Source organism: Ranitomeya imitator, chromosome 4, assembly GCF_032444005.1.
Source record: "Ranitomeya imitator isolate aRanImi1 chromosome 4, aRanImi1.pri, whole genome shotgun sequence".
Lineage (NCBI taxonomy): Eukaryota > Metazoa > Chordata > Amphibia > Anura > Dendrobatidae > Ranitomeya > Ranitomeya imitator.
In genome coordinates, this window is record NC_091285.1 from 404,410,532 (window position 1) to 404,437,965 (window position 27,434).

General features: G+C 41.5%; 1 protein-coding gene across 4 annotated transcripts in view; it reads right to left on the reverse strand.

Moving 5' to 3' along the window:
- The window catches only part of PLXNA4 (plexin A4), a 1,110,285-nt gene that overhangs the window by 943,574 nt on the left and 139,277 nt on the right, over positions 1-27,434 (reverse strand). For all 4 annotated transcript variants that reach the window (XM_069765352.1, XM_069765353.1, XM_069765354.1 and 1 more), the window contains one exon: positions 4,775-6,008. In XM_069765352.1, coding sequence (XP_069621453.1) covers positions 4,775-5,950 — 1,176 coding nt within the window. In that variant the 5' untranslated portion in view covers positions 5,951-6,008. The remainder of the gene's footprint in view (positions 1-4,774; positions 6,009-27,434) is intronic.

Sequence of the window (27,434 nt, forward strand, 5' to 3'; positions counted from 1 at the left end):
ACTTTTTCAGCTGTATAATGAAAAAGCATAGTTTCTTTTACAACTCTGATCGCAGTCATAAAGCATAGCACTGTAGGAGGATTGCTATGGTTTATAACTGTCAGTGCTGCACTGACACAAGTTAACTAACTAACTTGCTAGAGCCTGGTGACCCGTATGTCATCATGACATCGGCTCACCATAGCAACAATTGGGCCCCCGGGATAACTTTGCGGGGGCACAGATCGGAAGGCTGGGGGGCTCCCTCCCACTGTCTGCTTTCTAAATGCTGTGATCGATATCGATCATAGCAATTAGGCTTTTAAAGTCGGGTGTCAGATGTAGTATCAGCTGATCACACGGCGGAGATCGCGCGCTCACAACTTTTGTGCTCCCACAATTACCAGGACGTACTCAAGATGTTCAAGGTAAGGAAGCACTTCCCAACCATGAAATACTGGGTAGTTCCAAGATCAGAAATGGGCCAAATCCTTTCCAGTATGGACAGTGGGATATTTATAGGGGTTGTCCGGGCATCTAATATTGATTTCTCTTTAGGACAGATCATAAATATCAGATATGTGGCTGTCTGACACCTGGATCCCCCACAGATCAGCTGTTATTGTTATTAAAGCACCACTCCAGTGAGTTTTTTTATTTCCATGCTAGAGTGGTGCCACTAATCTACGTTCCTTTAGCCTAGTCTTATACTTACCAGTTGCCTTCTTCAGCTGTTTCTGACTCTGCTTTGGTCCCACATCATATTCTTGTGACCACAAATTCTGATTGACCGGAAATCAGAGGTAATGATCACATGCTTCTGGATTGCCCAGCAAACACTGTAGCGATCCAGCAGGTCACAAACTTCTGGGGATTGACTGGATAGGCGATGATAAAAGATGAAGACAGTGGGTGGTAAGTATAATACAAAGTGCAGGGAACATAGATTAGTAGCACCACTCCAGTGGTGAAAAAAAAACGCTGGAGTGGTGCTTTAATGATCTCTGTCAAAAGCTGCACATCAGGTACTAATCTCTCCTGGATAACATCTGATGTACAATTCTTGGCAGTAGCCAAAACTCATTGAATGGAACTTTGTTTATAAGCTTTGTTGTTCAATGTTTTCATCTAGCTGTCACCGATCTAATTACAACTGATTGGAGGAGCTGCAGGATGTCATACCCTCACTGATCTGATGCTGATACACTATCTTAAGGTCATAATACTGGACAACACCTTTAATGGGTTAATATTGTTTGGTTTTTATTATATCGCATTTCCTGCTGCTAGGCAAGTTGTTTTTTTTTTTTGTTTGTTTTGTTTTTTATTCTGGACAATCCCTTTACTAATGCAATAAGTTCTTGAGCACCTAATTGTGGTAACTGAACACAGTCAGAATTCTATAATATTTTCCCTGACTATACTGGGAATAACAAGAGGAACAAATCTCCAATCCATATAAACATATTTTTAAATTAATCAGTGTTTAATTTTGAACACAGGAAAAGAAGATGTTTAATATTGCACATGAACTTCAAGACAAGCAAAACATCAGAAAGCAATTATTATGATGCATCAATGCATAGTTATTAAATTAGAAGAGACACTAAAAATGCAGAGTAACATGGAAGGTATGTTTGTATACACATTGGTAAAGTAAGTATAGGTACATAATAGGAACAAATACAGGTGGGAGAATAATACTTTTTTTAAGATGTCAGGATTCGTAAAGTGTTTTGCTAAGCACTGCGATTCTACAAGGTTCTGCTATTTAATTTAGTAAATTATTTTCTGCTCCGTTAATGCTTGTGTTGCATTTTGCAGTAGATATATAATTCTTCAGGGGGATAAGAAAAGTATACATTGTATTCTATTTTCATGCAAATGTTATCTAAACCTCTGAAGTACCCTAAGTACCCTAAGTACCCTAAGAAAAAAAGTATTTACTTTTGATGCTCTCATATATCTAGCAAAAAAATATATAGCATCTTGCTTACGTTAATAGGACTGGATAGCATAATTGATTCAGTGCAACAAAATAATCTCTAAAGGATTGTAAAGAATTGTAAAGTAATAATGGAATACAAATCCAGTCTAAACTAACTTCCATGTTTGAGTGTAAGAATTGGAAGGATTATCCTAACTGAACAACTCCTGGTCGTGTCAATTTTAGGGCATAAAGACATTGTAGTAAGGGATCCAAGATCGGAACCATCCCCCTTTTTTAGTCATAACACAAAGGAAGCGTAAATTCTCATGGATCCTCATTCATTTATAAGAATGATGTGTAGCTACAATGGAAATTGTTTTGCATTTCGTATTATTTTGGTGCAAAACGATTCACAAGACCCGGTCCATTGATCACACCAGTATTCTGTGGCCGTTGGATGGTAGCCATGAGTCCTGCCTCCTACCTGGCGGCATCTTTTTCACTTGTTTTGATTAGCCAGCCTGGCAGCATGTCATATGTGCATCATGCCGCAATTAATGATGTAGCCCAAGGCCAAAGAGTCACGGATTTCGGAATGTAGGAGGCGGTTGTCAGCGCTTATGTCCAGATTACTGATGTGAAAGAAGGACCATGTTATGCGAATCAATTTGGACCAACTCTAATTTCTTAATTAATTACAGTTTAGGTAACCCAACAATTTCCCAATGGGGGGATACGTGCTTCAGTAAATCTGACCTATCTGCTTAATAGAGTTGACACCGCAGGGTGTCACCAATTGATATTTAGGCAATCGCCTTCACACTATATTAGAATCATTCAGGCAGTAAAGGGACAGAATATTTCATATATAGTAATACCTTACTATATTAATTCATAATAAAAGTTAAGTTTTAGAACTTGTTAGTGAGGGCTCTTGTTGGGTTATCCCAAACTAATTGATTTGTATATTTATCCATCCCAAGCTCTTACAAGGTCTCCACAATTTGCATATTAATACCTCTAATTTATTGCTATATTTTTAGGCAACTTTGACAACAGAAAACGGCTTTATTTTACTGTATGTTTCTATACAAATTACCGTACTTCTGTAAGCTTTCACATCAATTCACATCCAGAGTGGAGCAACCACTAGGTGACCACACAGATACATTTAGTATGATCATCTCCTAAAGAGAACCCCAACTTCAAGACTAGTCCTATCGTATCACTCATATCAGGCTATGCCGATCCAAGTGGAATGGTAAGAGAAGATGCTTTTGCAATTGTGCATGATTGGAGTCTGGAATTACACTTTTGCACAAAAGGAAACAAAGGAAAACAAGGAAGCTACATCTAGATGGTGCCTCAATTTCTATCAAATCTGGCACTATAATATTGTAAGGTCACAGTGCTAGCCACAGAACCACCATTAATATATAGTATTAAGAGAAATGCCTTTTACAAATGGCTAAAATACTTAAACTTTTCTTAAAGAGGCAATCCTTCTGGAAAAAGAAAACAGATCTGTTTTTGTTCTTACAGTGAAAGCTCTTTTAGGGGGCAATTAATCATAATTAGTATACGAAATCCATGCCACATGTCATTGTAATATAGTTATCTAATGACCTTGACTGCAATTATTCCTTACTCATCCCACCAAATTGAAATTTAAAGCCATGTCAATGACCAAGCGTCTCCATACATGGAGCTGTTAGTGACAGCTCTACAATTGTGCATGGTAGAATACAAAGAATGTCTATTTGACATGTTATTGGCATATGAGGTTCACCCACAAACAATTGCTAAAAAAAAATTTCTGTATCAGGAATTGGGAAAACTAAAGGGCTCAGCTGTTTTGACCCACCATCACACGCAGTCTATGGGCAGAGATGGAATAATGAACCAATAAATCAATGTCGACATATAACCATAGGTATCACAACCACACATAATACTGTTAATCCAAGTTATCCATTGATCTAAACTGGAGGTAAGATTTGAAAAGTACCAGTTAGGTTTGATCACTTAAACTTAAAAGGGGTTAGAAAAATATGACTTATTTCTTCTAAAAACAGCATCAGATTACGTCTAAAGATTGTGTGGTATTGTAGTCCAAATTTATTTCATTGGGGCATAGCTTTAATACCAGACACAAAAAGATTGGAATTGTTTTTGTCAGATAGCAGCCATGTTTTTCTAATCTTAGAAAGCCCCTTTAAGATTTTCTACTAAAATATCAGAAATAATTTGATGCCTTTAAAACACCAAAACGATATGATAGTACAAAGCCTATCTAAATATAATAACATTAAAACCTACTCTACGCAAACCATTACATTATTTTTTTTTGTCTTTAGAAACCTCTACATTAGTTGCTGCAAGCAACCATTACTGTGAACAATCAATGTCCATTTAGAACTCTGAATTTTATGATTTTAATGGTTGCAACCCTGGAGGTCTAACCAATGTCATCTTTGGCACCTCTCACTTTCCAGCTGTTTTGGATACGTGCCATTCTTAACTGTTTCCTGCCATTTACCTAATGATCCTGCACTTTGCTGCTCTCTTCCATTTTTATTTGGAATTTGTAAAATATGATTCACTAGGCCATCATGGATTTAAATGGCATTTCAGAATACTAGAAAATGATTTATGTTAGTGGGCTTTAACCTGGAAATGTAGAAAATATATTGGCACTAGGAAGGAATGCAGTGAAATTCCCGTGGTTCGCAATGACCACCAAGATATACTTCAGTGAGCAAGGACACAAGTGATTTTCACAATATCATGTGGACTACTCATGGACAACCATCTTGTTTATTCACATACAAGGTAATTAAAAGGTAAATAAACAACTTGACTTACCGCATTACTGCAAGGAATGTCTTTCACTTTCAGCCATGCAAGATCTAAAGTGCCTTCACCCTTGTAGCAAGATTGTAGTCTTTCTTTAATTCTATCATTAATTTGTTTAAGAGCAAAGACGCATAAAGCAGACTCATCCAGTGATTCGGTTCGCCTCTTCTGACCCTTAGAGAAGATGGTAAATAAGACATCATCTCCAGGTTTGATCCCTAAAGATCTGGAAAGAATTGATCCAGCTTTGGACAAATAAGCTGCCTGAAGGAGCCTGTACTCCACGCCATTTTTCTCACACCCAATTGGAACCTCAACGTAAGAATTAAAAGCTGTGTCCTCCTTGCACAAACGTACTAACTTCGAAGTATACACTTGCTCCTTTGTGGTGGAACCAGGTGGAGATGTCATCTCTGGTTGAAGTGTCAAGAAATATACAAAGTTTGCACTGCTAAAGCCATATATATAGTAAATATCAAAGTCTGGAATAACATTAAATGTGTCTGAGGGTATTTTTATCATTGATGCAACAAACTCATCATGGAACACATATGCAAACATCCCATCAGCCTCTGAGTTCCTTGTGAGTTTTCTGCTAGAAATTGTAGGAAAGTATTCTGGTTTCCCATCAACAGATGTGGCAATAAACAATTTATCATCCAAGTTGTTGTTTGAAACAATAACTCCAAAAACAGAGCCACTTTCATTAACTCCTGAAAGGTAATGTTCTTTTTTATGGAAAGGCTCGCCGAGCTTAAAAAGGTCCTCTAATCTGAGAAGCTTGCAGATGCCTTGATACAGGCTACCACAGGCTATTAATCTGTTTTCTTTATAGTCAATTAGCAGCATTTTGTTGACATTGTTAGTATACACCAACGGCTCATTGCATGGTTGGACTATCCTAGGAGGATAACACTTTGGGTTGTCTTCATCTGGTCCAGTCTGGTGGGTCAGTAAGACCTTTAAGTCTTCAGAAAGTTTGTAAATTCTGTTAATAGCTCCTAGGTAAATGTGTCCAGTTCTTTCATCAACTACCAAGTGGTTGAAAGTCCAGTCAGCTTGCTCAGCGTAGAAAGTGGTAAAATTTATTTTTGTCTGTGAAGTCTTTTGGGAGACAGCTGACACAGTGGCCAATAGCATAAAGAGGGAAATGGTCCAAATCCAACTCCATCTCATCGATGCCATATTTGTGGCCAAATGTTGTTTTGTGCTCTTTAGTATGATGTGTTTGCTCCCTTTGGTCCTGTCAAGAAATAAGAACAAATGTCAGTACATGGGCCAACAAGTATTTTATGTTACTGACAGAATATCCTGAATTAACAGTACACTCAATGTAAATAATCCATTTGTCACAGCTACAATCTGTTGAAAATTCATCAACTGGTAAAAATTTAATTCTGTTAACATCCTAAACTTATTCTAGTACACACCACTGGAATTCAGTATTTTTTCAAAGTATTCACATAAATTTTCATATTTTGTATGATAACATGCCAGTTTCTTAAAGGGAAACGGTCAGTAGGACCAACCCTAATATGGGCATGTAGGTCATAGAAAGTTGGCTATAATCATACCTTGATATTTAAAATCCAGAGTTTTATTCCAGAAAAATAAAAAAATGTTCTTAATATGTAAATGAGCTGTTAAGATCTATGGACTGGAAATAAGTGTTCCAGAGAATTTGCCTCCAGGACTTATTTAAAATGAAAAGGAGCATTACCAGTGTGAGACATGTAATGACTGACAATCTGCTCTCCTGATCTAAATGTCTCACACTGGTAAAACCTCTTTTCATGTAAAATAAGCTTTGAAGGCAGATTTTTATCCAGATCAGTGTCCATTCCATAGATGTTAACAACTCATTTACATATACGAAAAATAGATTTCTTGGGAATAAAACATCAGATCGCATATATCAAGGTATCATTTTATTCAACTTTCTATGACCTGCGTGACCGTTTAGAAGGGACAATCCTACTTACAGAAATCCTATAAAGTAGAATCCCTATAAAGTGTAACTTTCATAACTTGCAGCAGAATGTCTTTGTCTGCCTTTAGCTCCCTCTCCATCTCCCTTCTCCATAAAACTTTATGAGCACCAATTGTGATCTCCTATCCCAGTAATAAGAAAGTCCGTATCCAATGAAGACAGATTTAGAATTAGAAATATTAAGGAAGAAAGATCAGTCCAGGAGGAGAAAGAAGCAGATCTCTCTGATAAGATATATTATTAATATTATTATTTCTTATTCTATTTACTATCAATTTATGAAAAAAAATAAAATGGCAATTACTCTCTAAGCCTTTCTTGCTGGCTTTATTAGCTACGCTCTCAAGATGGTGCCTCAGAATTAGCAAAAAAAAGAAAACCATATACAGTAGATGTGATGTGAATAGCATGCAGTGGCAAATTTCTCAGATCACATAGTGTTTTCATAATAGTTTCAATAACAGTGCTATCCTCAGTGTCCGCCGTACAAGCCATGTTCGAACCTGACTTATCAAGGGGGACATATTTCAGTTTGAAAAGTACAGATTTCCCAGCATGTCAGGATACTGATTTCCATTTTCTTTAAAAATATATGTTATGGAAAAGGACATTTTACACGTATCTGTCCAAAGCAAAACTATAAAATGAAATATTTTAGTCCATGTACACAGCAATAGAAGTCCATGAGCTCCTACTGTACATGCACAGCAAATTTAAAATAAAAGCTTGTTGGTTAATAAAAACCTTCATTTTTTTTTATACTGTCAAGGATTCATTTCCGCAGCCCAGGTATCGTGATCTCTCCACTAAAGTAAATTACTATCTGGAAGACCTTTTCCTCCAGCCACGAAGGTCACATCCACGGACTCCAAGGCTCTTATAGATGTTGTATCCACACACAACACCCCCAGGTGAGCACCACCATCACTCTCACCCTCCCTCATTTCTCATGCGGTATTGCCCTACTATGCGTCTCTGTCCTAACCAGATATTGGCATATTACTAAGATATTCTCTGCTACAACACTGTTTCGAGAGAAGAATATGTTAGGAACATGGTCAACAGAGAAAAAGGAGGTCTTGGTACCAGCTCTGTATACAACAAAAATAAACCCTATGAGGTTTTTAAGTAAATAAACCTATTGTTGCTCATTGGCATATTCAGCTGGGACTAATGCAAACTAGACAAATTCACATATAGTAAAGGGAAAGCCAACTTTCCTAGTACTTGAAGATCAGCTTGCATAGAACCAGGTGGATCCACACCAGATAATATACTCAAGGAAAAAAAAGTTATTGTTCCAGCGTCTGGTAAAATAGTTCTTTTAACCTTCGTCCGGCTGAGTAGGTACAATTGTAACTATTCCGTTTTAAAATTGCAATAACTTTTTTTTTCGAAAAGCCGTAGAGGGCTGAAATTTCGTGACATCTCTGCAGTTTTGGTCCAGAATATATTGGCCAAATTTCAATAAAATATATATGAAGGTACAATTGTACCTCTGCAGCCTGTTAACGTTGTAAAATTATGCAGCCTGACAAAGGTTAAGTACATTAAAAATTTACAAAAATTACAAAGGTTGCATAGAGAGGGCAAGGGATCAAGACGCGTTTCGGACGCTCACTTGCGTTCTTTGTCACAGCTACTCCCTTGCCCTGTCTATGCAGCCATTGTGATTTTTGTTAAAAAAAAAATTAAAATAAAGAAAGCACTATTTTACCAGACGCTGGAATGACAACTTTTTTTTCCAAGAAAATAAACAAATACGTTCCCTTATTGTAACTGAATTTATCATTTATAATAAACTTTTACCATCATTCGTTTGCACTATATCATACTGCTGGGTAGTCGTAATTCTATGGGTTTAGGCATAGAACCCTGCTCGAATCAAGCGGCCTTAATGAACTAACTGCTACGTTTTTCTGCCCAGTCCTAATAAATCAGTTGATACTAATAAACATGTATCTTTAGAGTTACGGTAATTATGAAAGAAAAGAACAGACGGATAGAAAGTCTTGGTCTACGTGGAATGGAGGTACTGTGCTTCATTACTGACACACATATCATCTCACCAGTGGATTGAGAGCAATGCCTTTAATGAAAATAATTGGCATAAACACTTCTGTTAATTATTCTTCTACATTGTAATTAAAAATAAATTATGCTTGTAAATTAAAATGGTCTTAAAGTTCATTGCGGTTTACAGCGTATCCTATCATGAATGATTAGATTGTCAGGCCCTAAGCGGATAAGCAGCAACCAGTGTTCGGGATATCTCTCATATTGTCAACTAATTTGTATTAAATGACTACAATCAAATGTAATGTATTATATAAGATTAATAATAATATTACTGCTTAGTGCACATAGTACTTATTACTGGCCCAAAATAAAATATACACTAATGGTGCAAATATAAATATCATCAATCCGGTTAACCTCTTTTTTCCTGGACAAAGCATGCCCATCAATCTGGAACCAGATGGTAATACTACTAGATTTAACAGACCAAGAAAGATTAATAACCTCTGTTGCCAAGCAACTCCACAAAGAAGCTATGGGCAATGTTGGGGTGAAAGGGTTAGAGTGCCAAGCTAGGGCTATGTATCACTGCAAGGATCCCTGTGGCATTGTTATTATGTTGTTGAAACATCTCTCTAGCCTGTAAAATCTCTCCGTACCCTGAGATTTTGAGGATTGAAATGGCTTTGGGTCACTAACCAGGTCTCAAGTGGGACTTATAAAACCACATCATGTGAAGTGGAGACTGCACTTTGAAGACACATATCCCTAAGCAACACTTGTCATGTCTTCAACGAGTGAATATGTAATAAAGCGAAATCAAAGAGTGTATGTATGTGCATATGTGCTATATGTATCTACACATGGCAACAAAAACTCCATATGCATACTAACAGACCAGGGTGCTGACACAAGTTGTCCGCAACCCCCGATCAAGTTATGTCAACTCCAATAAATATCAATAAACAATAGGAGAAAAAGGAGCAAACTGATTACATCTAGTAAAATCAATCATTTCATTTTATTAGAGTATTTCATTATATGGTAGAAAAATATATATAGAATGTCACAACAATACGTAAAGTGCCATAAACAATGCAGATAGCTAAATCTCCCACCCTCACCATTCCCCACACCACAAATGTATGTCAACCCCTTATATAATCATAAAGGTCCAGGGACCGTAAGAGGGGGAAAAAAACAACGCATTCCAGGTAAGCATCTAAAGGTCAGCATATTTGGATCAGATAGCTGGGAAGAAAAACTCCCAATGTGTATTTTATTTAAAATGCAATAATAGGCAGTAAAGTGTACAATGCTTACCAGTGAATAGGTGGTTACAAGAGGTGTCGGATAGAGGATCCCGACACGCGTTTCGCGGCAACGCAGGGCCGCTTTCTCAAGGGAATATCTCAGAGGCCCCTGCAGGACCTTCAAATAACCCGGTGAACTTGGTCACATGGCCAGAAATGACCAATCATAGTGGTCCAATCATTATAAAGTCCAAAGACGTACTAGGGCCAAAACATGGTAACCACAGAAAGGCTGAATGCCACAACTGAAAAGGGAGCAAGAAGAGACTTGTAAACTAAGATGACCTGTAAACATTACCTGAACGGTACCTGGAGCTCAAGGGTGCCACCGTCCCTAATGCGCGTTTCAGCGCTTTGCCTTCTTCCGGGGGATGGCATCCAAAGATAGCCAGGACCTTATATACACAGGGCTGCCCTATCGCAGAATAAGAACCATATCCATGCTGCATATGTGTGGCGCATGTGAACGCCGACACTCCGGAAGCAGGGGCCAATGAGGGTGTCACCGGATCGGCCAGTCCGCCACACATATGCAGCATTGATATGGTTCTTATCCTGCGATAGGGCAGCCCGGTGTATATAAGGTCCTGGCTAACTTTGAATGCCATCCCCTGGAAGAAGGCAAAGCGCCTAAATGCGCATTGGGGACGGTGGCACCCTTGAGCTCCAGGTACCATTCAGGTAATGTTTACAGGTCATCTTAGTTTACAAGTCTCTTCTTGCTCCCTTTTCAGTTGTGGCATTCAGCCTTTCTGTGGCTACCATGTTTTGGCCCTAGTAAGTCTTTGGACTTTATAATGATTGCTACATTTTTTGGCATAATGTGTATACATACTTGTTGGAGCAACTAGATTTTCTTCTTATATGTATCTGAGGGTACCTGTCTCATTTAAGGTGCCACCTTTATTTGGCTCACCTCTGTCACATCCCTATTAAGTGTTTCTGTTAATTACTTTTATATATTTATGAATAAAAATTAGATTATTTTATGACTGGTTGTTTTGGTGCTTATTTCATATATGATTTCTATGTAGTATCAGCACTTACCTGCTTTATTTGTTTTGCACCTCCCCTCTTGGGTAGTTGGTGCGAGCCTTTTATTATTGGTTTTGTATATTTATGTGTTGCATGGGTATTGTATAAAAAACATTTGTATATACTACACGTACAGTGGGGCAAAAAAGTATTTAGTCAGTCAGCAATAGTGCAAATTCCACCACTTAAAAAGATGAGAGGCGTCTGTAATTTACATCATAGGTAGACCTCAACTATGGGAGACAAACTGAGAAAAAAAAATCCAGAAAATCACATTGTCTGTTTTTTTAACATTTTATTTGCATATTATGGTGGAAAATAAGTATTTGGTCAGAAACAAACAATCAAGATTTCTGGCTCTCACAGACCTGTAACTTCTTCTTTAAGAGTCTCCTCTTTCCTCCACTCATTACCTGTAGTAATGGCACCTGTTTAAACTTGTTATCAGTATAAAAAGACACCTGTGCACACCCTCAAACAGTCTGACTCCAAACTCCACTATGGTGAAGACCAAAGAGCTGTCAAAGGACACCAGAAACAAAATTGTAGCCCTGCACCAGGCTGGGAAGACTGAATCTGCAATAGCCAACCAGCTTGGAGTGAAGAAATCAACAGTGGGAGCAATAATTAGAAAATGGAAGACATACAAGACCACTGATAATATCCCTCGATCTGGGGCTCCACGCAAAATCCCACCCCGTGGGGTCAGAATGATCACAAGAACGGTGAGCAAAAATCCCAGAACCACGCGGGGGGACCTAGTGAATGAACTGCAGAGAGCTGGGACCAATGTAACAAGGCCTACCATAAGTAACACACTACGCCACCATGGACTCAGATCCTGCAGTGCCAGACGTGTCCCACTGCTTAAGCCAGTACATGTCCGGGCCCGTCTGAAGTTTGCTAGAGAGCATTTGGATGATCCAGAGGAGTTTTGGGAGAATGTCCTATGGTCTGATGAAACCAAACTGGAACTGTTTGGTAGAAACACAACTTGTCGTGTTTGGAGGAAAAAGAATACTGAGTTGCATCCATCAAACACCATACCTACTGTAAAACATGGTGGTGGAAACATCATGCTTTGGGGCTGTTTCTCTGCAAAGGGGCCAGGACGACTGATCCGGGTACATGAAAGAATGAATGGGGCCATGTATCGTGAGATTTTGAGTGCAAACCTCCTTCCATCAGCAAGGGCATTGAAGATGAAATGTGGCTAGGTCTTTCAACATGACAATGATCCAAAGCACACCGCCAGGTCAACGAAGGAGTGGCTTCGTAAGAAGCATTTCAAGGTCCTGGAGTGGCCTAGCCAGTCTCCAGATCTCAACCCTATAGAAAACCTTTGGAGGGAGTTGAAAGTCCGTGTTGCCAAGCGAAAATCCAAAAACATCACTGCTCTAGAGGAGATCTGCATGGAGGAATGGGCCAACATACCAACAACAGTGTGTGGCAACCTTGTGAAGACTTACAGAAAACGTTTGACCTCTGTTATTGCCAACAAAGGATATATTACAAAGTATTGAGATGAAATTTTGTTTCTGACCAAATACTTATTTTCCACCATAATATGCAAATACACTGTTAAAAAAAACAGACAATGTGATTTTCTGGATTTTTTTTCTCAGTTTCTCTCCCATAGTTGAGGTCTACCTATGATGTAAATTACAGACGCCTCTCATCTTTTTAAGTGGTGGAACTTGCACTATTGCTGACTGACTAAATACTTTTTTGCCCCACTGTATCTGCACATGTGCATATGTACAGTATACATAAATGCATGTGTTCAGTATGTATGTGTATGTGTGTACTTTTTATTAAGTATGTGTTCAAGTGGGTATGTTTCCGTATATTTGCATATGTGCTATACGTACGTGTGCATGTGTAATATATGCATATGTGCATGTGTACTGTATATATAGTGTGTGTATGTGATATATGTATATGCACATATGCATATACAGGTATGTTGCATGTATGTGTACATGTGTTCTGAATATAAAGTATGTGTGCAAGTGCATGTATACTTGTGTGCATGAGTGTATGCACTATATATATAACATACGCACATGCACACATATATACAGTACAAATGTACACATACATACAGCACATATGTACATGTGCAGATGTACATATGTGCTGCATGTATATGTATGTTTGTGCTGTATGAATGTGTGTACTGTATGTATGTGTGCGCTTGCGTATGTACTTTATGTATCTAAGCATAATTTTCTGTTTATACATGTGCAGGATTTTTTTAAAGTAATAGACAAGAAATATATCACAAGTTAACACTTGGAGCTTAACAACAAAAGACACTAAACTTGTGTAGTTAGGTGTTGAGGTACATTTTTGTGTATCAGAATATCTTGCTACATGATTTTATGATTGTCACATTAAGAAATGCTCTATCTGTATCATGCATGTGCCTATGTACTGTATGTATATGTAGCACTATTAGTATTTACATTAATGGGAAAGCACAAATTTCCCCATCTGGACCTTAAAACCAGCCATACATCCATATAATAGTGCCTTCAATTCTCTAAGATCCTTTAAATGTATGTGTAGTCTTATTCCCAGGATTCTCCAGTATTTAATGAAGTCGTTCGGTCACATTGAACATGAAGCCGTATTCAGTTTGGGGAATAAAAACCCCGATGCTAAGACACCAAACGTTGTAATCGCTCAATTGTATCCAGTTTGCCTTTGGAAAAAGCCAATGCCAGAAAGTGCCCAGCTGTTCCTGGGAAAGCACACTGAGCATAGGTATCAGATCACTTCCAGCAAGCAATGGAGAAGGAGCTTAGTGACTCTGCCAGAGGACACCTAAGGCAAGAGCTATGAAGTAAATAAAACCCAGCAGTATGCCTACTGCTAATCTGCCAGTGTATTATAGTGTTTATTTTCACCCTCGGCTCGCATAGCTCTGTAGTTTCCTGGGACACAGGAGGCTGTGAACAGACGATAACTGGGCTGATCCTGTCCCAGCTGCAGTGCACACTTTCATTGCTAAAATAACTACATCTCAGCTGTGTATCTTACCTTCCAAGATATAAGATTTGATGGCGCGAATATACAATTTCTTTACTAAAGGAAACATTAAAGTAAACTAACTTTTTGTAATCGTTGGATAAATGATCTATCAATGACAACCTTCCATGGATCTGAACCATAGATACAACATATTTCCAAATTACCGTACTTCATAAATATTCATATTATTAATGCCAAAACACATTCTCTCCAAATCATCAGTGCAAATATTTCAGATCCCTCTGCATGCAAAATTTCCTTACAAACTCTAGGAGCCAATTTATCAATAGCACGCATTAATTTATTAAATAAATTGCTAAAAAGAAATCTTAAAGAGTAACAAAACTTTTTTTCATTATTATTTCAAATTAATGATTTTTCTCTAATATACTTAATTACTTTAGTTTACTTTCTTTTCTTTCAAACACCATGCTGCTGTGCTGTTTAACATGGGCATTTCATGATCCTTTTGAAACCGCTTTCAATTGCTTCTGAACCAAAATCCACACTTTATTTTTAATCAGATAGGGGAAATTCTCTCTCCGACCCTCTCTGCTCCCCAAGCCATTTCTTAAGAATGGAAATTCCCCTACTCTGTAATTTGAATATGAATATTGGTTTAGCAGAAATTGAAAGCAGCTTCTAAAGGAGCATGAACTGGGCATATAAAACAACACTGCAGCATAGTTGTTGTGAATTCTGTGGCTGAATTCACTCCTGTGGTCACAAGTGGTACTGCAGCTTCTGGGCTTCCTCCCTCAGGTGTTCTGGTGAGCTCGTTGGCTGCCTTGTTATTTAACTCCACCTGATTCTGTCTTCCTTGCTCCTTGTCAATGTTCCAGTGTTGGATCTGAGCTTCTGGATCTTCCCTGTGGCCCGCTGCTCTGCTTAGATAAGTGCTTCTTTGCTTTTGTTGCTGTTTTTTCTGTCCAGCTTATCTATTCATTTTTGCTGGAAGCTCTGAGACGCAAAGGGTGTACCGCCGTGCCGTTAGTTCGGCACGGTGGGTCTTTTTGCCCCCTTTGCGTGGTTTTTGCTTTAGGGTTTTTTGTAGACTGCATAGTTCTCTTTGCTATCCTCGTTCTATCTAGAATATCGGGCCTCACTTTGCTGAATCTATTTCATCCCTACGTTTTGTCTTTTCATCTTGCTAACAGTCATTATATGTGGGGGGCTGCCTTTTCCTTTGGGGTATTTCTCTGAGGCAAGTCAGGCTTGTATTTCTATCTTCAGGCTAGTCAGCTCCTCAGGCTGTGCCGAGTTGCATAGGTAGTGACAGGCGCAATCCACAGCTGCCTTTAGTTGTGTTAGGATAGGTTCAGGTATTGCGGTCTACAGAGATTCCACGTCTCAGAGCTCGTTCTATTGTTTTTGGGTTATTGTCAGATCACTGTATGTGCTCTGATTGCTGCACACTGTGTTACTGGATTGCCTACATAACAGTACAAGGAGCCAATCTAATGATTCTCAATAGAGGGAAAAAAGAAGTTCTGACATCATTATTTTTTCTCAGCTCTGTGTTCAGTCTTTTTTTTCCCCTAGACATTAGGGTGCTTCAGGACACAGCTGTGGACATGGATATTCAGGCTCTGTGCTCTTCAATGGATAATCTCGTTATAAATGTACAAAAGATTCAGGATACAATTGATCAGAAATCTATGCTAGAACCAAGAATTCCTATTCCTGATTTGTTTTTTGGTGATAGAAATAAGTTTCTGAGCTTCAAAAATAATTGTAAGTTATTTCTGGCCTTGAAACCTCATTCTTCTGGTAATTCAGTTCAACAGGTTTTGATTATTATTTCTTTTTTGCGCAGCGACCCTCAGGACTGGGCATTTTCTCTTGTGCCAGGAGACCCTGCATTGAGTGGTGTCGATGCGTTTTTCCTGGCGCTCGGATTGCTGTACGATGAGCCTAATTCAGTGGATCAGGCTTAGAAAAATTTGCTGGCTTTGTGCCAGGGTCAGGATGATATAGAAGTATATTGTCAGAAATTTAGGAAGTGGTCTGTACTCACTCTGTGGAATGAATCTGCGCTGGCAGCTTTGTTCAGAAAGGGTCTCTCTGAGGCTCTTAAGGATGTCATGGTGGGTTTTCCTATGACTGCTGGTTTGAATGAGTCTATGTCTTTGGCCATTCAGATCGGTCGTCGCTTGCGCGAGCGTAAATCTGTGCACCATCTGGCGGTATTGTCTGAGATTAAACCTGAGCCTATGCAGTGCGATAGGACTATGACCAGAGTTGAACGGCAAGAACACAGACGTCTGAATGGGCTGTGTTTCTACTGTGGTGATTCCACTCATGCTATTTCTGATTGTCCTAAGCGCACTAAGCGGTTCGATAGGTCTGCCGTCATTGGTACTGTACAGTCCAAATTCCTTCTGTCCATTACCTTGATATGCTCTTTGTCATCGTATTCTGTCATGGCGTTTGTGGATTCAGGCGCTGCCCTGAATCTGATGGATTTGGATTATGCTAAACGTTGTGGGTTTTTCTTGGAGCCTTTGCGGTGTCCTATTCCGTTGAGAGGAATTGATGCTACACCTTTGGCCAAGAATAAACCTCAGTACTGGGCCCAGCTGACCATGTGCATGGCTCCTGCACATCAGGAAGTTATTCGCTTTCTGGTGCTACATAATCTGCATGATGTGGTCGTGTTGGGGTTGCCATGGCTACAAACCCATAATCCTGTATTGGATTGGAACTCTATGTCGGTATCCAGCTGGGGTTGTCAGGGGGTACATGGTGATGTTCCATTTTTGTCTATTTCGTCATCCACTCCTTCTGAGGTCCCAGAGTTCTTGTCTGATTATCAGGATGTATTTGAAGAGCCCAAGTCCGATGCCCTACCTCCGCATAGGGATTGTGATTGTGCTATCAATTTGATTCCTGGTAGTAAATTCCCTAAAGGTCGTTTATTTAATTTATCCGTGCCTGAACACACCGCTATGCGCAGTTATGTGAAGGAATCCCTGGAGAAGGGACATATTCGCCCATCGTCATCACCACTGGGAGCAGGGTTCTTTTTTGTAGCCAAGAAGGATGGTTCGCTGAGACCGTGTATTGATTACCGCCTTCTTAATAAGATCACTGTTAAGTTTCAGTATCCCTTGCCATTGTTATCTGACTTGTTTGCTCGGATTAAGGGGGCTAGTTGGTTCACTAAGATAGATCTTCGTGGTGCGTATAATCTGGTGAGAATCAGGCAAAGAGATGAATGGAAAACGGCATTTAATACGCCCGAGGGTCATTTTGAGTATCTAGTGATGCCGTTCGGACTTGCCAATGCTCCATCTGTTTTTCAGTCTTTTATGCATGACATCTTCCGTGAGTATCTGGATAAATTCCTGATTGTTTACTTGGATGACATTTTGATCTTCTCAGATGATTGGGAGTCTCATGTGGAGCAGGTCAGAATGGTTTTCCAGGTCCTGCGTGCTAATTCTTTGTTCGTGAAGGGATCAAAGTGTCTCTTCGGTGTGCAGAAAGTTTCATTTTTGGGGTTCATCTTTTCCCCTTCTACTATCGAGATGGATCCGGTTAAGGTCCAAGCCATCCAGGATTGGACTCAGCCGACGTCTCTGAAAAGTCTGCAAAAGTTCCTGGGCTTTGCTAATTTTTATCGTCGCTTCATCTGTAATTTTTCTAGCATTGCCAAACCATTGACCGATTTGACCAAGAAGGGTGCTGATTTGGTTAATTGGTCTTCTGCTGCCATGGAAGCTTTTCAGGAGTTGAAGCGTCGTTTTTGTTCTGCCCCTGTGTTGTGTCAACCAGATGTTTCTCTTCCGTTCCAGGTCGAGGTTGATGCTTCTGAGATTGGAGCAGGGGCGGTTTTGTCACAGAGAGGTTCTGGTTGCTCAGTGTTGAAACCATGTGCTTTCTTTTCCAGGAAGTTTTCTGCTGCTGAGCGTAATTATGATGTGGGCAACCGAGAGTTGCTGGCCATGAAGTGGGCAATCGAGGAGTGGCGTCATTGGCTTGAAGGAGCTAAGCATCGCGTGGTGGTATTAACTGATCATAAGAACCTTACTTATCTCGAGTCTGCCAAGCGCTTGAATCCTAGACAGGCCCGTTGGTCGTTATTTTTTGCTCGCTTCGATTTTGTGATTTCGTACCTTCCGGGCTCTAAAAATGTGAAGGCGGATGCTCTGTCTAGGAGTTTTGTGCCCGACTCTCCGGGTTTATCTGAGCCGGCGAGTATCCTCAAGGAAGGAGTCATTGTGTCTGCCATCTCCCCTGATTTGCGGCGAGTGTTGCAAAAATTTCAGGCTAATAAACCTGATCGTTGTCCGGCCTAGAAACTGTTCGTCCCTGATAGGTGGACTAGTAAAGTTATCTCTGAACTTCATTGTTCGGTGTTGGCTGGTCATCCAGGAATCTTTGGTACCAGAGAGTTAGTGGCTAGATCCTTCTGGTGGCCATCTCTGTCACGGGATGTACGTACTTTTGTGCAGTCCTGTGGGATTTGTGCTAGGGCTAAGCCCTGCTGTTCACGTGCCAGTGGGTTACTTTTGCCCTTGCCGGTACCGAAGAGGCCTTGGACACATATTTCGATGGATTTCATTTTTGACCTTCCCGTTTCTCAAAAGATGTCAGTCATTTGGGTGGTCTGTGATCGCTTTTCTAAAATGGTCCATCTGGTGCCCTTGGTTAAATTGCCTTCCTCCTCTGATTTGGTGCCTTTGTTCTTCCAGCATGTGGTTCGTTTGCATGGCATTCCTGAGAATATTGTTTCTGACAGAGGTTCCCAGTTTGTTTCAAGGTTCTGGCGAGCCTTTTGTGGTAGGATGGGCATTGACCTATCTTTTTCCTCGGCTTTCCATCCTCAGACTAATAGCCAGACCGAACGAACCAATCAGACCTTGGAAACATATCTGAGATGCTTTGTTTCTGCCGATCAGGATGACTGGGTGTCCTTTTTGCCGTTGGCTGAGTTCGCCCTTAATAATCGGGCCAGCTCGGCTACCTTGGTCTCTCCATTTTTCTGCAATTCTGGGTTCCATCCTCGTTTCTCTTCAGGACAGGTTGAGTCTTCGGACTGTCCTGGTGTGGATTCTGTGGTGGACAGGTTGCAGCAGATCTGGACTCAGGTAGTGGACAATTTGATCTTGTCCCAGGAGAAGGCTCAACTTTTCGCTAATCGCAGACGCCGTGTGGGTCCCCGACTTCGTGTTGGGGATCTGGTTTGGTTATCTTCTCGTCATATTCCTATGAAGGTTTCCTCTCCTAAATTTAAACCTCGTTTTATTGGTCCGTATAGGATTTCTGAGATTCTCAATCCTGTGTCCTTTCGTCTGACCCTCCCGGACTCCTTTTCCATACATAATGTATTCCATAGGTCGTTGTTGCGGAGATACGTGGCACCTATGGTTCCATCTGTTGAGCCTCCTGCCCCTGTTTTGGTGGAGGGGGAATTGGAGTATATTGTGGAGAAAATTTTGGATTCTCGTGTCTCTAGACGGAAACTCCAGTATCTGGTTAAATGGAAGGGTTATGCTCAGGAAGATAATTCCTGGGTTTTTGCCTCTGATGTCCATGCTCCAGATCTTGTTCGTGCCTTTCATGTGGCTCATCCTGGTCGGCCTGGGGGCTCTGGTGAGGGTTCGGTGACCCCTCCTCAAGGGGGGGTACTGTTGTGAATTCTGTGGCTGAATTCACTCCTGTGGTCACAAGTGGTACTGCAGCTTCTGGGCTTCCTCCCTCAGGTGTTCTGGTGAGCTCGTTGGCTGCCTTGTTATTTAACTCCACCTGATTCTGTCTTCCTTGCTCCTTGTCAATGTTCCAGTGTTGGATCTGAGCTTCTGGATCTTCCCTGTGGCCTGCTGCTCTGCTTAGATAAGTGCTTCTTTGCTTTTGTTGCTGTTTTTTCTGTCCAGTTTATCTATTCGTTTTTGCTGGAAGCTCTGAGACGCAAAGGGTGTACCGCTGTGCCGTTAGTTCGGCACGGTGGGTCTTTTTGCCCCCTTTGCGTGGTTTTTGCTTTAGGGTTTTTTGTAGACTGCATAGTTCTCTTTGCTATCCTCGCTCTATCTAGAATATCGGGCCTCACTTTGCTGAATCTATTTCATCCCTACATTTTGTCTTTTCATCTTGCTAACAGTCATTATATGTGGGGGGCTGCCTTTTCCTTTGGGGTATTTCTCTGAGGCAAGTCAGGCTTGTATTTCTATCTTCAGGCTAGTCAGCTCCTCAGGCTGTGCCCAGTTGCATAGGTAGTGACAGGCGCAATCCACAGCTGCCTTTAGTTGTGTTAGGATAGGTTCAGGTATTACGGTCTACAGAGATTCCACGTCTCAGAGCTCGTTCTATTGTTTTTGGGTTATTGTCAGATCACTGTATGTGCTCTGATTGCTGCACACTGTGTTACTGGATTGCCTACATAACACATAGTGTTTGGAAGAAAAGTAGGAAGAATAAGGTAATGCCATAAATTACAATTCATAACTTTGAAATGCCTGAAGGACAGAGATGATTGGACCTTTTGAAATTAATCTCAATACTCAAAAGCTTGGAAAATACAAATGGCAGATAGGAAAGAGGGAAAAGAGGGAGAGAACCCAGTTGAGCTTAAACTTTATAGGTGAGATAGAGAGATGAATCTGCTGACCATAAGAACTTACACTTTTCATTAGAAAGAGAATCCTGCTGACCATATGAGCTTATGCTGTACAGGACAGAGAAAAACAGAGAGGACCCTGCTGACCACAAGAGCTGACACTCTTCGAGAAAGAAAGGACACCATTAACTTTAAGAGCTTATACTCTATGAGAGAGAGAGGGGGGGAACACTGCTGACCATAAGAGCTTATACTCTACGAGAGAGCGGGGGCCCTGCTGACCATAAGACCTTACACTGTACGAGTGAGAGAGAGGACCCTGCTGACCATAAGAGCTTACACTCTTCAAGAAACAAAGGACACCATTCACCTTAAGAGCTTACACTCTATGAGAGAGAGAGGGCCCTGCTGAACTTAAGAGCTTACACTCTACGAAAGAGAGGGGATCCTGCTGACCATAAGAGCTTACAATCTACGAGAGAGAGGGGGCCCTGCTGACCATAAGAGCTTACACTCTACAGAAGAGTGAGAGAGGACCACATTGACCATAAGAGCTTACACTCTACAAGAGAGAGGGAACGCTGCTGACCATAAGAGGTTACACTCTACAGAAGAGTGAGAGGACCACACTGACCATAAGAGCTTACACTCTACAGAAGAGTGAGAGAGGACCACACTGAGCATAAGAGCTTACACTCTACGAGAGAGAGAGGGCACTGCTGACCATAAGAGCTTATACTCTACGAGAGAGAGGGGGCCCTGCTGACCATAACAGCTTACACTCTACAGAAGAGTGAGAGGACCACACTGACCATAAGAGCTTACACTCTATGAGAGAGAGAGGGCCCTGCTGACCATAAGAGGTTACACTCTACGAGTGAGAGAGAGGACCCTACTGACCATAAAAGCTTACACTCTTCAAGAAAGAAATGACACCATTGACCTTAGCTTACACTCTATGAGAGAGAGAGGGCCCTGCTAAACTTAAGAGCTTACATTCTACGAGAGAGAGAGAGAGAGGGTCCTGCTGACCATAAGAGCTTACACTCTACAAGAGAGAGGGGGCCCTGCTGACCAAAAGAGCTTACACTCTACAGAAGAGTGAGAGAGAACCACACTGACTATAAGAGCTTACACTCTATGAGAGAGAGAGAACCCTGCTGACCATAATAGCTTACACTCTACAAGAGAGAGGGGACCCTGCTTACCATAAAAGGTTACACTCTACAGAAGAGTGAGAGAGGACCACACTGACCATAATAGCTTACACTCTACGAGAGAGGGCCCTGCTGACCATAAGAGCTTACACTTTAAAGAAGAGTGAGAGAGGACCACACTGACCATAAGAGCTTACACTCTACAAGAGAGAGGGAACGCTGCTGACCATAAGAGGTTACACTCTACAGAAGAGTGAGAGGACCACACTGACCATAAGAGCTTACACTCTACAGAAGAGTGAGAGAGGACCACACTGAGCATAAGAGCTTACACTCTACGAGAGAGAGAGGGCACTGCTGACCATAAGAGCTTATACTCTACGAGAGAGAGGGGGCCCTGCTGACCATAACAGCTTACACTCTACAGAAGAGTGAGAGGACCACACTGACCATAAGAGCTTACACTCTATGAGAGAGAGAGAGGGCCCTGCTAACCATAAGAGGTTACACTCTACGAGTGAGAGAGAGGACCCTACTGACCATAAAAGCTTACACTCTTCAAGAAAGAAATGACACCATTGACCTTAGCTTACACTCTATGAGAGAGAGAGGGCCCTGCTAAACTTAAGAGCTTACATTCTACGAGAGAGAGAGAGAGAGGGTCCTGCTGACCATAAGAGCTTACACTCTACAAGAGAGAGGGGGCCCTGCTGACCAAAAGAGCTTACACTCTACAGAAGAGTGAGAGAGAACCACACTGACTATAAGAGCTTACACTCTATGAGAGAGAGAGAACCCTGCTGACCATAATAGCTTACACTCTACAAGAGAGGGGGGACCCTGCTTACCATAAGAGGTTACACTCTACAGAAGAGTGAGAGAGGACCACACTGACCATAATAGCTTACACTCTACGAGAGAGGGCCCTGCTGACCATAAGAGCTTACACTTTAAAGAAGAGTGAGAGAGGACCACACTGACCATAAGAGCTTACACTCTATGAAAGAGAGAGGGCCCTGCTGACCATAAGAGCTTACACTCTACGAGAGAGAGAGAGGGAGCCCTGCTGACCATAAAAGGTTACAGTTTACAGAAGAGTGAGAGAGGACCACACTGACCATAAGAACTTACACTCTACAGAAGAGTGAGAGAGGACCACACTGACCATAAGAGCTTACACTCTACAGAAGAGTGAGAGAGGACCACACTGACCATAAGAGCTTACACTCTACGAGAGAGGGCCCTGCTGACCATAAGAGCTTACACTCTATGAGAGAGAGAGGGGACCCTGCTGACCATAAGAGCTTACACTCTACAGAAGAGTGATAGAGGACCACACTGACCATAAGAGCTTACACTCTACGAGAGAGAGCCCTGCTGACCTTAAGAGCTTACACTCTACGAGAGAGAGGGGGTCCTGCTGACCATAAGAGCTTACACTCTAGGAGAGGGGGCCCTGCTGACCCTAAAAGCTTATACTCTACAGAAGAGTGATAGAGGACTGCACTGACCATAAGAGTCTACACTCTACGAGAGAGAGATGACCCTGCTGACCATAAGAGCTTACACTCTACGAGAGAGAGAGGGGACCCTGCTGACCATAAAAGGTTACACTCTACAGAAGAGTGAGAGAGGACCACACTGACTATAAGAGCTTACACTCTATGAGAGAGAGAGAACCCTGCTGACCATAATAGCTTACACTCTACAAGAGAGAGGGGACCCTGCTTACCATAAGAGGTTACACTCTACAGAAGAGTGAGAGAGGACCACACTGACCATAATAGCTTACACTCTACGAGAGAGGACCCTGCTGACCATAATAGCTTACACTTTAAAGAAGAGTGAGAGAGGACCACACTGACCATAAGAGCTTACACTCTATGAAAGAGAGAGGGCCCTGCTGACCATAAGAGCTTACACTCTACGAGAGAGAGAGAGGGAGCCCTGCTGACCATAAAAGGTTACACTTTACAGAAGAGTGAGAGAGGACCACACTGACCATAAGAGCTTACACTCTACAGAAGAGTGAGAGAGGACCACACTGTCCATAAGAGCTTACACTCTACGAAAGAGGGCCCTGCTGACCATAAGAGCTTACACCCTACAGAAGAGAGAGAGAGGATCACACTGACTATAAGAGTTTACACTCTACGAGAGAGGGCCCTGCTGACCATAAGAGCTTACACTCTACGAGAGAGAGAGGGGACCCTGCTGACCATAAGAGCTTACACTCTACAGAAGAGTGAGAGAGGACCACACTGACCATAAGAGCTTACACTCTACGAGAGAGAGCCCTGCTGACCTTAAGAGCTTACACTCTACGAGAGAGAGAGGGGGTCCTGCTGACCATAAGAGCTTACACTCTAGGAGAGGGGGCAATGCTGACCCTAAAAGCTTATACTCTACAGAAGAGTGATAGAGGACTGCACTGACCATAAGAGTCTACACTCTACGATAGAGAGATGACCCTGCTGACCATAAGAGCTTACACTCTACGAGAGAGAGAGAGGGGACCCTGCTGACCATAAAAGGTTACACTCTTCAAGAAAGGACATAATTGACCATAAGAGTTTACACTCTGCAAGAAAGAGAGGTAACCCTGCTGACCATAAGAGTTTACACTTTACAGGAGAGAGAGATTTACAAAGTAGCTCTGTAGATACAAAGTCTGCTCCACTGGAAACTGCTGAACTCAGATTTCCCAGTTACTACCCCCCTATACAAGGTATGATAATCCAGAAGATGTCATAGCTGCACGGCATTGAGGAGATGCCTACATGGTAATGGAAAATAATGTTAGCCTACTCTCTAATATTTCAACAGTGTGGTAAATGGTGCCAGGCAAGTTTTTTTTTTAGCAAACAGCGAATCGAATCTCGAAATGTTCAAATTCACATGAAACCATGAATTTCTGGAAATTCTACTCGAATTCGATCTTCTGGGGATTGATCCACTCATCTCTACTGGAGGATAATTAAACTATAGTTGAGTTACTCTTTAAAAACTGGCACACTTGACATTACAAATTTGTTGCAACTCTCTATGCATATTATATATAACTAGAAATAAGCCCGATGCTATGACATCGGGAGTGCGGGGCTTTGCGGCCACGAACTGTGCCAGAGTAAGTGACATACATGTCATCGCTATGCCCGCGCATGTGTAGCAATGACACGGCTGTTACTACACCTGCGTGGGAAGAGCGTAGACGGGTATTTCACTCGCAAAGGCGCAGTTTGTGGGCCTTGCGGTTACGAACTGCGCCGGCGCAAGTGACACTGCCGCAGTGCCTTATGGGATTCTGGGGCACCTGCCTGAAGTCCCAACTGGCAATTATTTATATAGATGTATTATGTCATATTACAAGGTCATGCTATTCTTTAATTAAAGCATGAATACTATTAGCCACTCCAATTTTAGAGTTATTAAAACAGTTGAAATTGGAACAAAAAGTCTAGAAAATCATACATATAGTTCAGACCAAGTAGATTTTTTTGAGGTGTAATTAATTACAGAATTCTGACACATTTTATTTTGTACACACTTCCACCCACTGGATAATATATTAATGTATAGATTTCAGAAACATTATTGCCCATATGGGTCTCTCTTTTTATGTATCTGCTTTTATAAAAGCTAATATATCCTGAAAATAAGATGAATTCATTTCATCACAATGCATATCCCCTTGTTCACACCTATGTAAATTACAGTCTGCAGATGATTGTGTTGTAAGTATAATTCATTACATCTGTGAGAGGTTTCATATAATTACTTTACCTCTCTTCATAATCTTACTGAAAGGAAAGCAAATAATGTTCTTTACTGTTACATAACCTTTCAGTTGTAATGAAGTGATGAGTAATTGTGTGTTGTATATTAAAATGTCACCAAAGTCTATTGTCAGGCAATTAATGGAGTTTATATTTATATGCCTATGTTTTCACTTTGTATAGAATATAGAAGTATAAAATTATTCTATGCATTTTAGGAAACATCAAAATAGAGCATTGGGAGATCCTACACACTAAAAAGTTATGTTGAAAAAAGAGAAAGGACAGCACCTCCAAAAATTATACAATGATCTAATGCCTCTCGGCCAAATATATATAACTGAACATGAGGTTCTTAGTTTAACATTCTGATCAGACTGTATGAAGCCCACTGCCAAGTCATGGCAAACCTTGTTGTGGGTTCCTACCGCCCTAAAGGAGTGGAGTCATGCGGCGACCACCGCCACAGCAGCCATGCACCGGCAGGGCAGACGGCCCAGGGTCTCCAAACCGCGCTGCTCCACCAACACAAAACCACAGCAACAATGGCCGCCACACAGCACCAACACCAAATGAAAGGAGTCCCGACACTCCCACGGAGCAGAGCCGTTCGCCGTCCATGGCCACAGTGGCAATGTAGCGGCAGGGCAGACAGCCTTGTGTCTTACAGCACCCATGCTAAAAGATGGAGTCCCCATGACTCCAGACCGCATCACCCCACCACCACAAAACCACAGCAATAAAGGCTGCTACACAGCACCCACACCAAGTGTGAGAAGCAATGAAGCTCACCTCCATCAAGCTCTTCAGTGAGAGCAAAAATGGGCTAGACCCCTTACTTTGCAGTCTCCTGCTAATTAAAATCACCTGTGCCAAATGGAAGGACTGCACACCCGAAAAAAAAAAAAACTGTACATGCTATATGCTGAAAAAAAGACAAAGGACAGCACCTCCAAAAATCACACAATGATCTAATGCCTCTCGGCAAAAATATACATTTCTCAAGAAAATAAAGGGGACACTAAAATCCCACATCCTAGATATCATTGAATGAAATATTCCAGTTGTAAATCTTTAGTGGAATGTGTTGAGAACAATAAAACCTAAAAATTATCAACGTAAATCACAACTAATATCCCACGGAGGCCTGGAGTTGGAATGATGATCAAAATCAAAGTGGAAAATGAAATTACAGGCTGATCCAACTTCAGTGGAAAACCCTCAAGACAAGGAAATTATGCTCAGTAGTGTGTGTGGCCTCCACATGCCTGTATGACCTCCCTACAACACCTGGGCATGCTCCTGATGAGGCAGCAGATGGTCTCCTGATGGATCTCCTCCCCGACCTGGACTAAAGCATCCGCCAACTCCTGGACTGTCTCTGATGCAACATGACGTTGGTGGATGTGTGAGACATGATGTTCCAGATGTGTTCAATCGGATTCAGGTCTGAGGAACAGGCGGGCCAGTCCATAGCTTCAATGCCTTCATCTTGTAGGAACTGCTGACAAACTCCAGCCACATGAGGTCTGGCATTGTCCTGCATTAGGAGGAACACAGAGCCAACCGCACCAGCATATGGTCTCACAAGGGGTTTGAGGATCTCATCTCGGTACCTAATGGAAGTGAGGCTACTTCTGGCGAGCATATGGAGGGCTGTGCGGCCCTCCAAAGAAATGCCACCCCACACCATTACTTACCCACTGCCAAACTGGTCATGCTGAAGGATGTTGCAGGCAGCAGATCGCTCTCCATGGCGTCTCCAGACTCTGCCACGTCTGTCA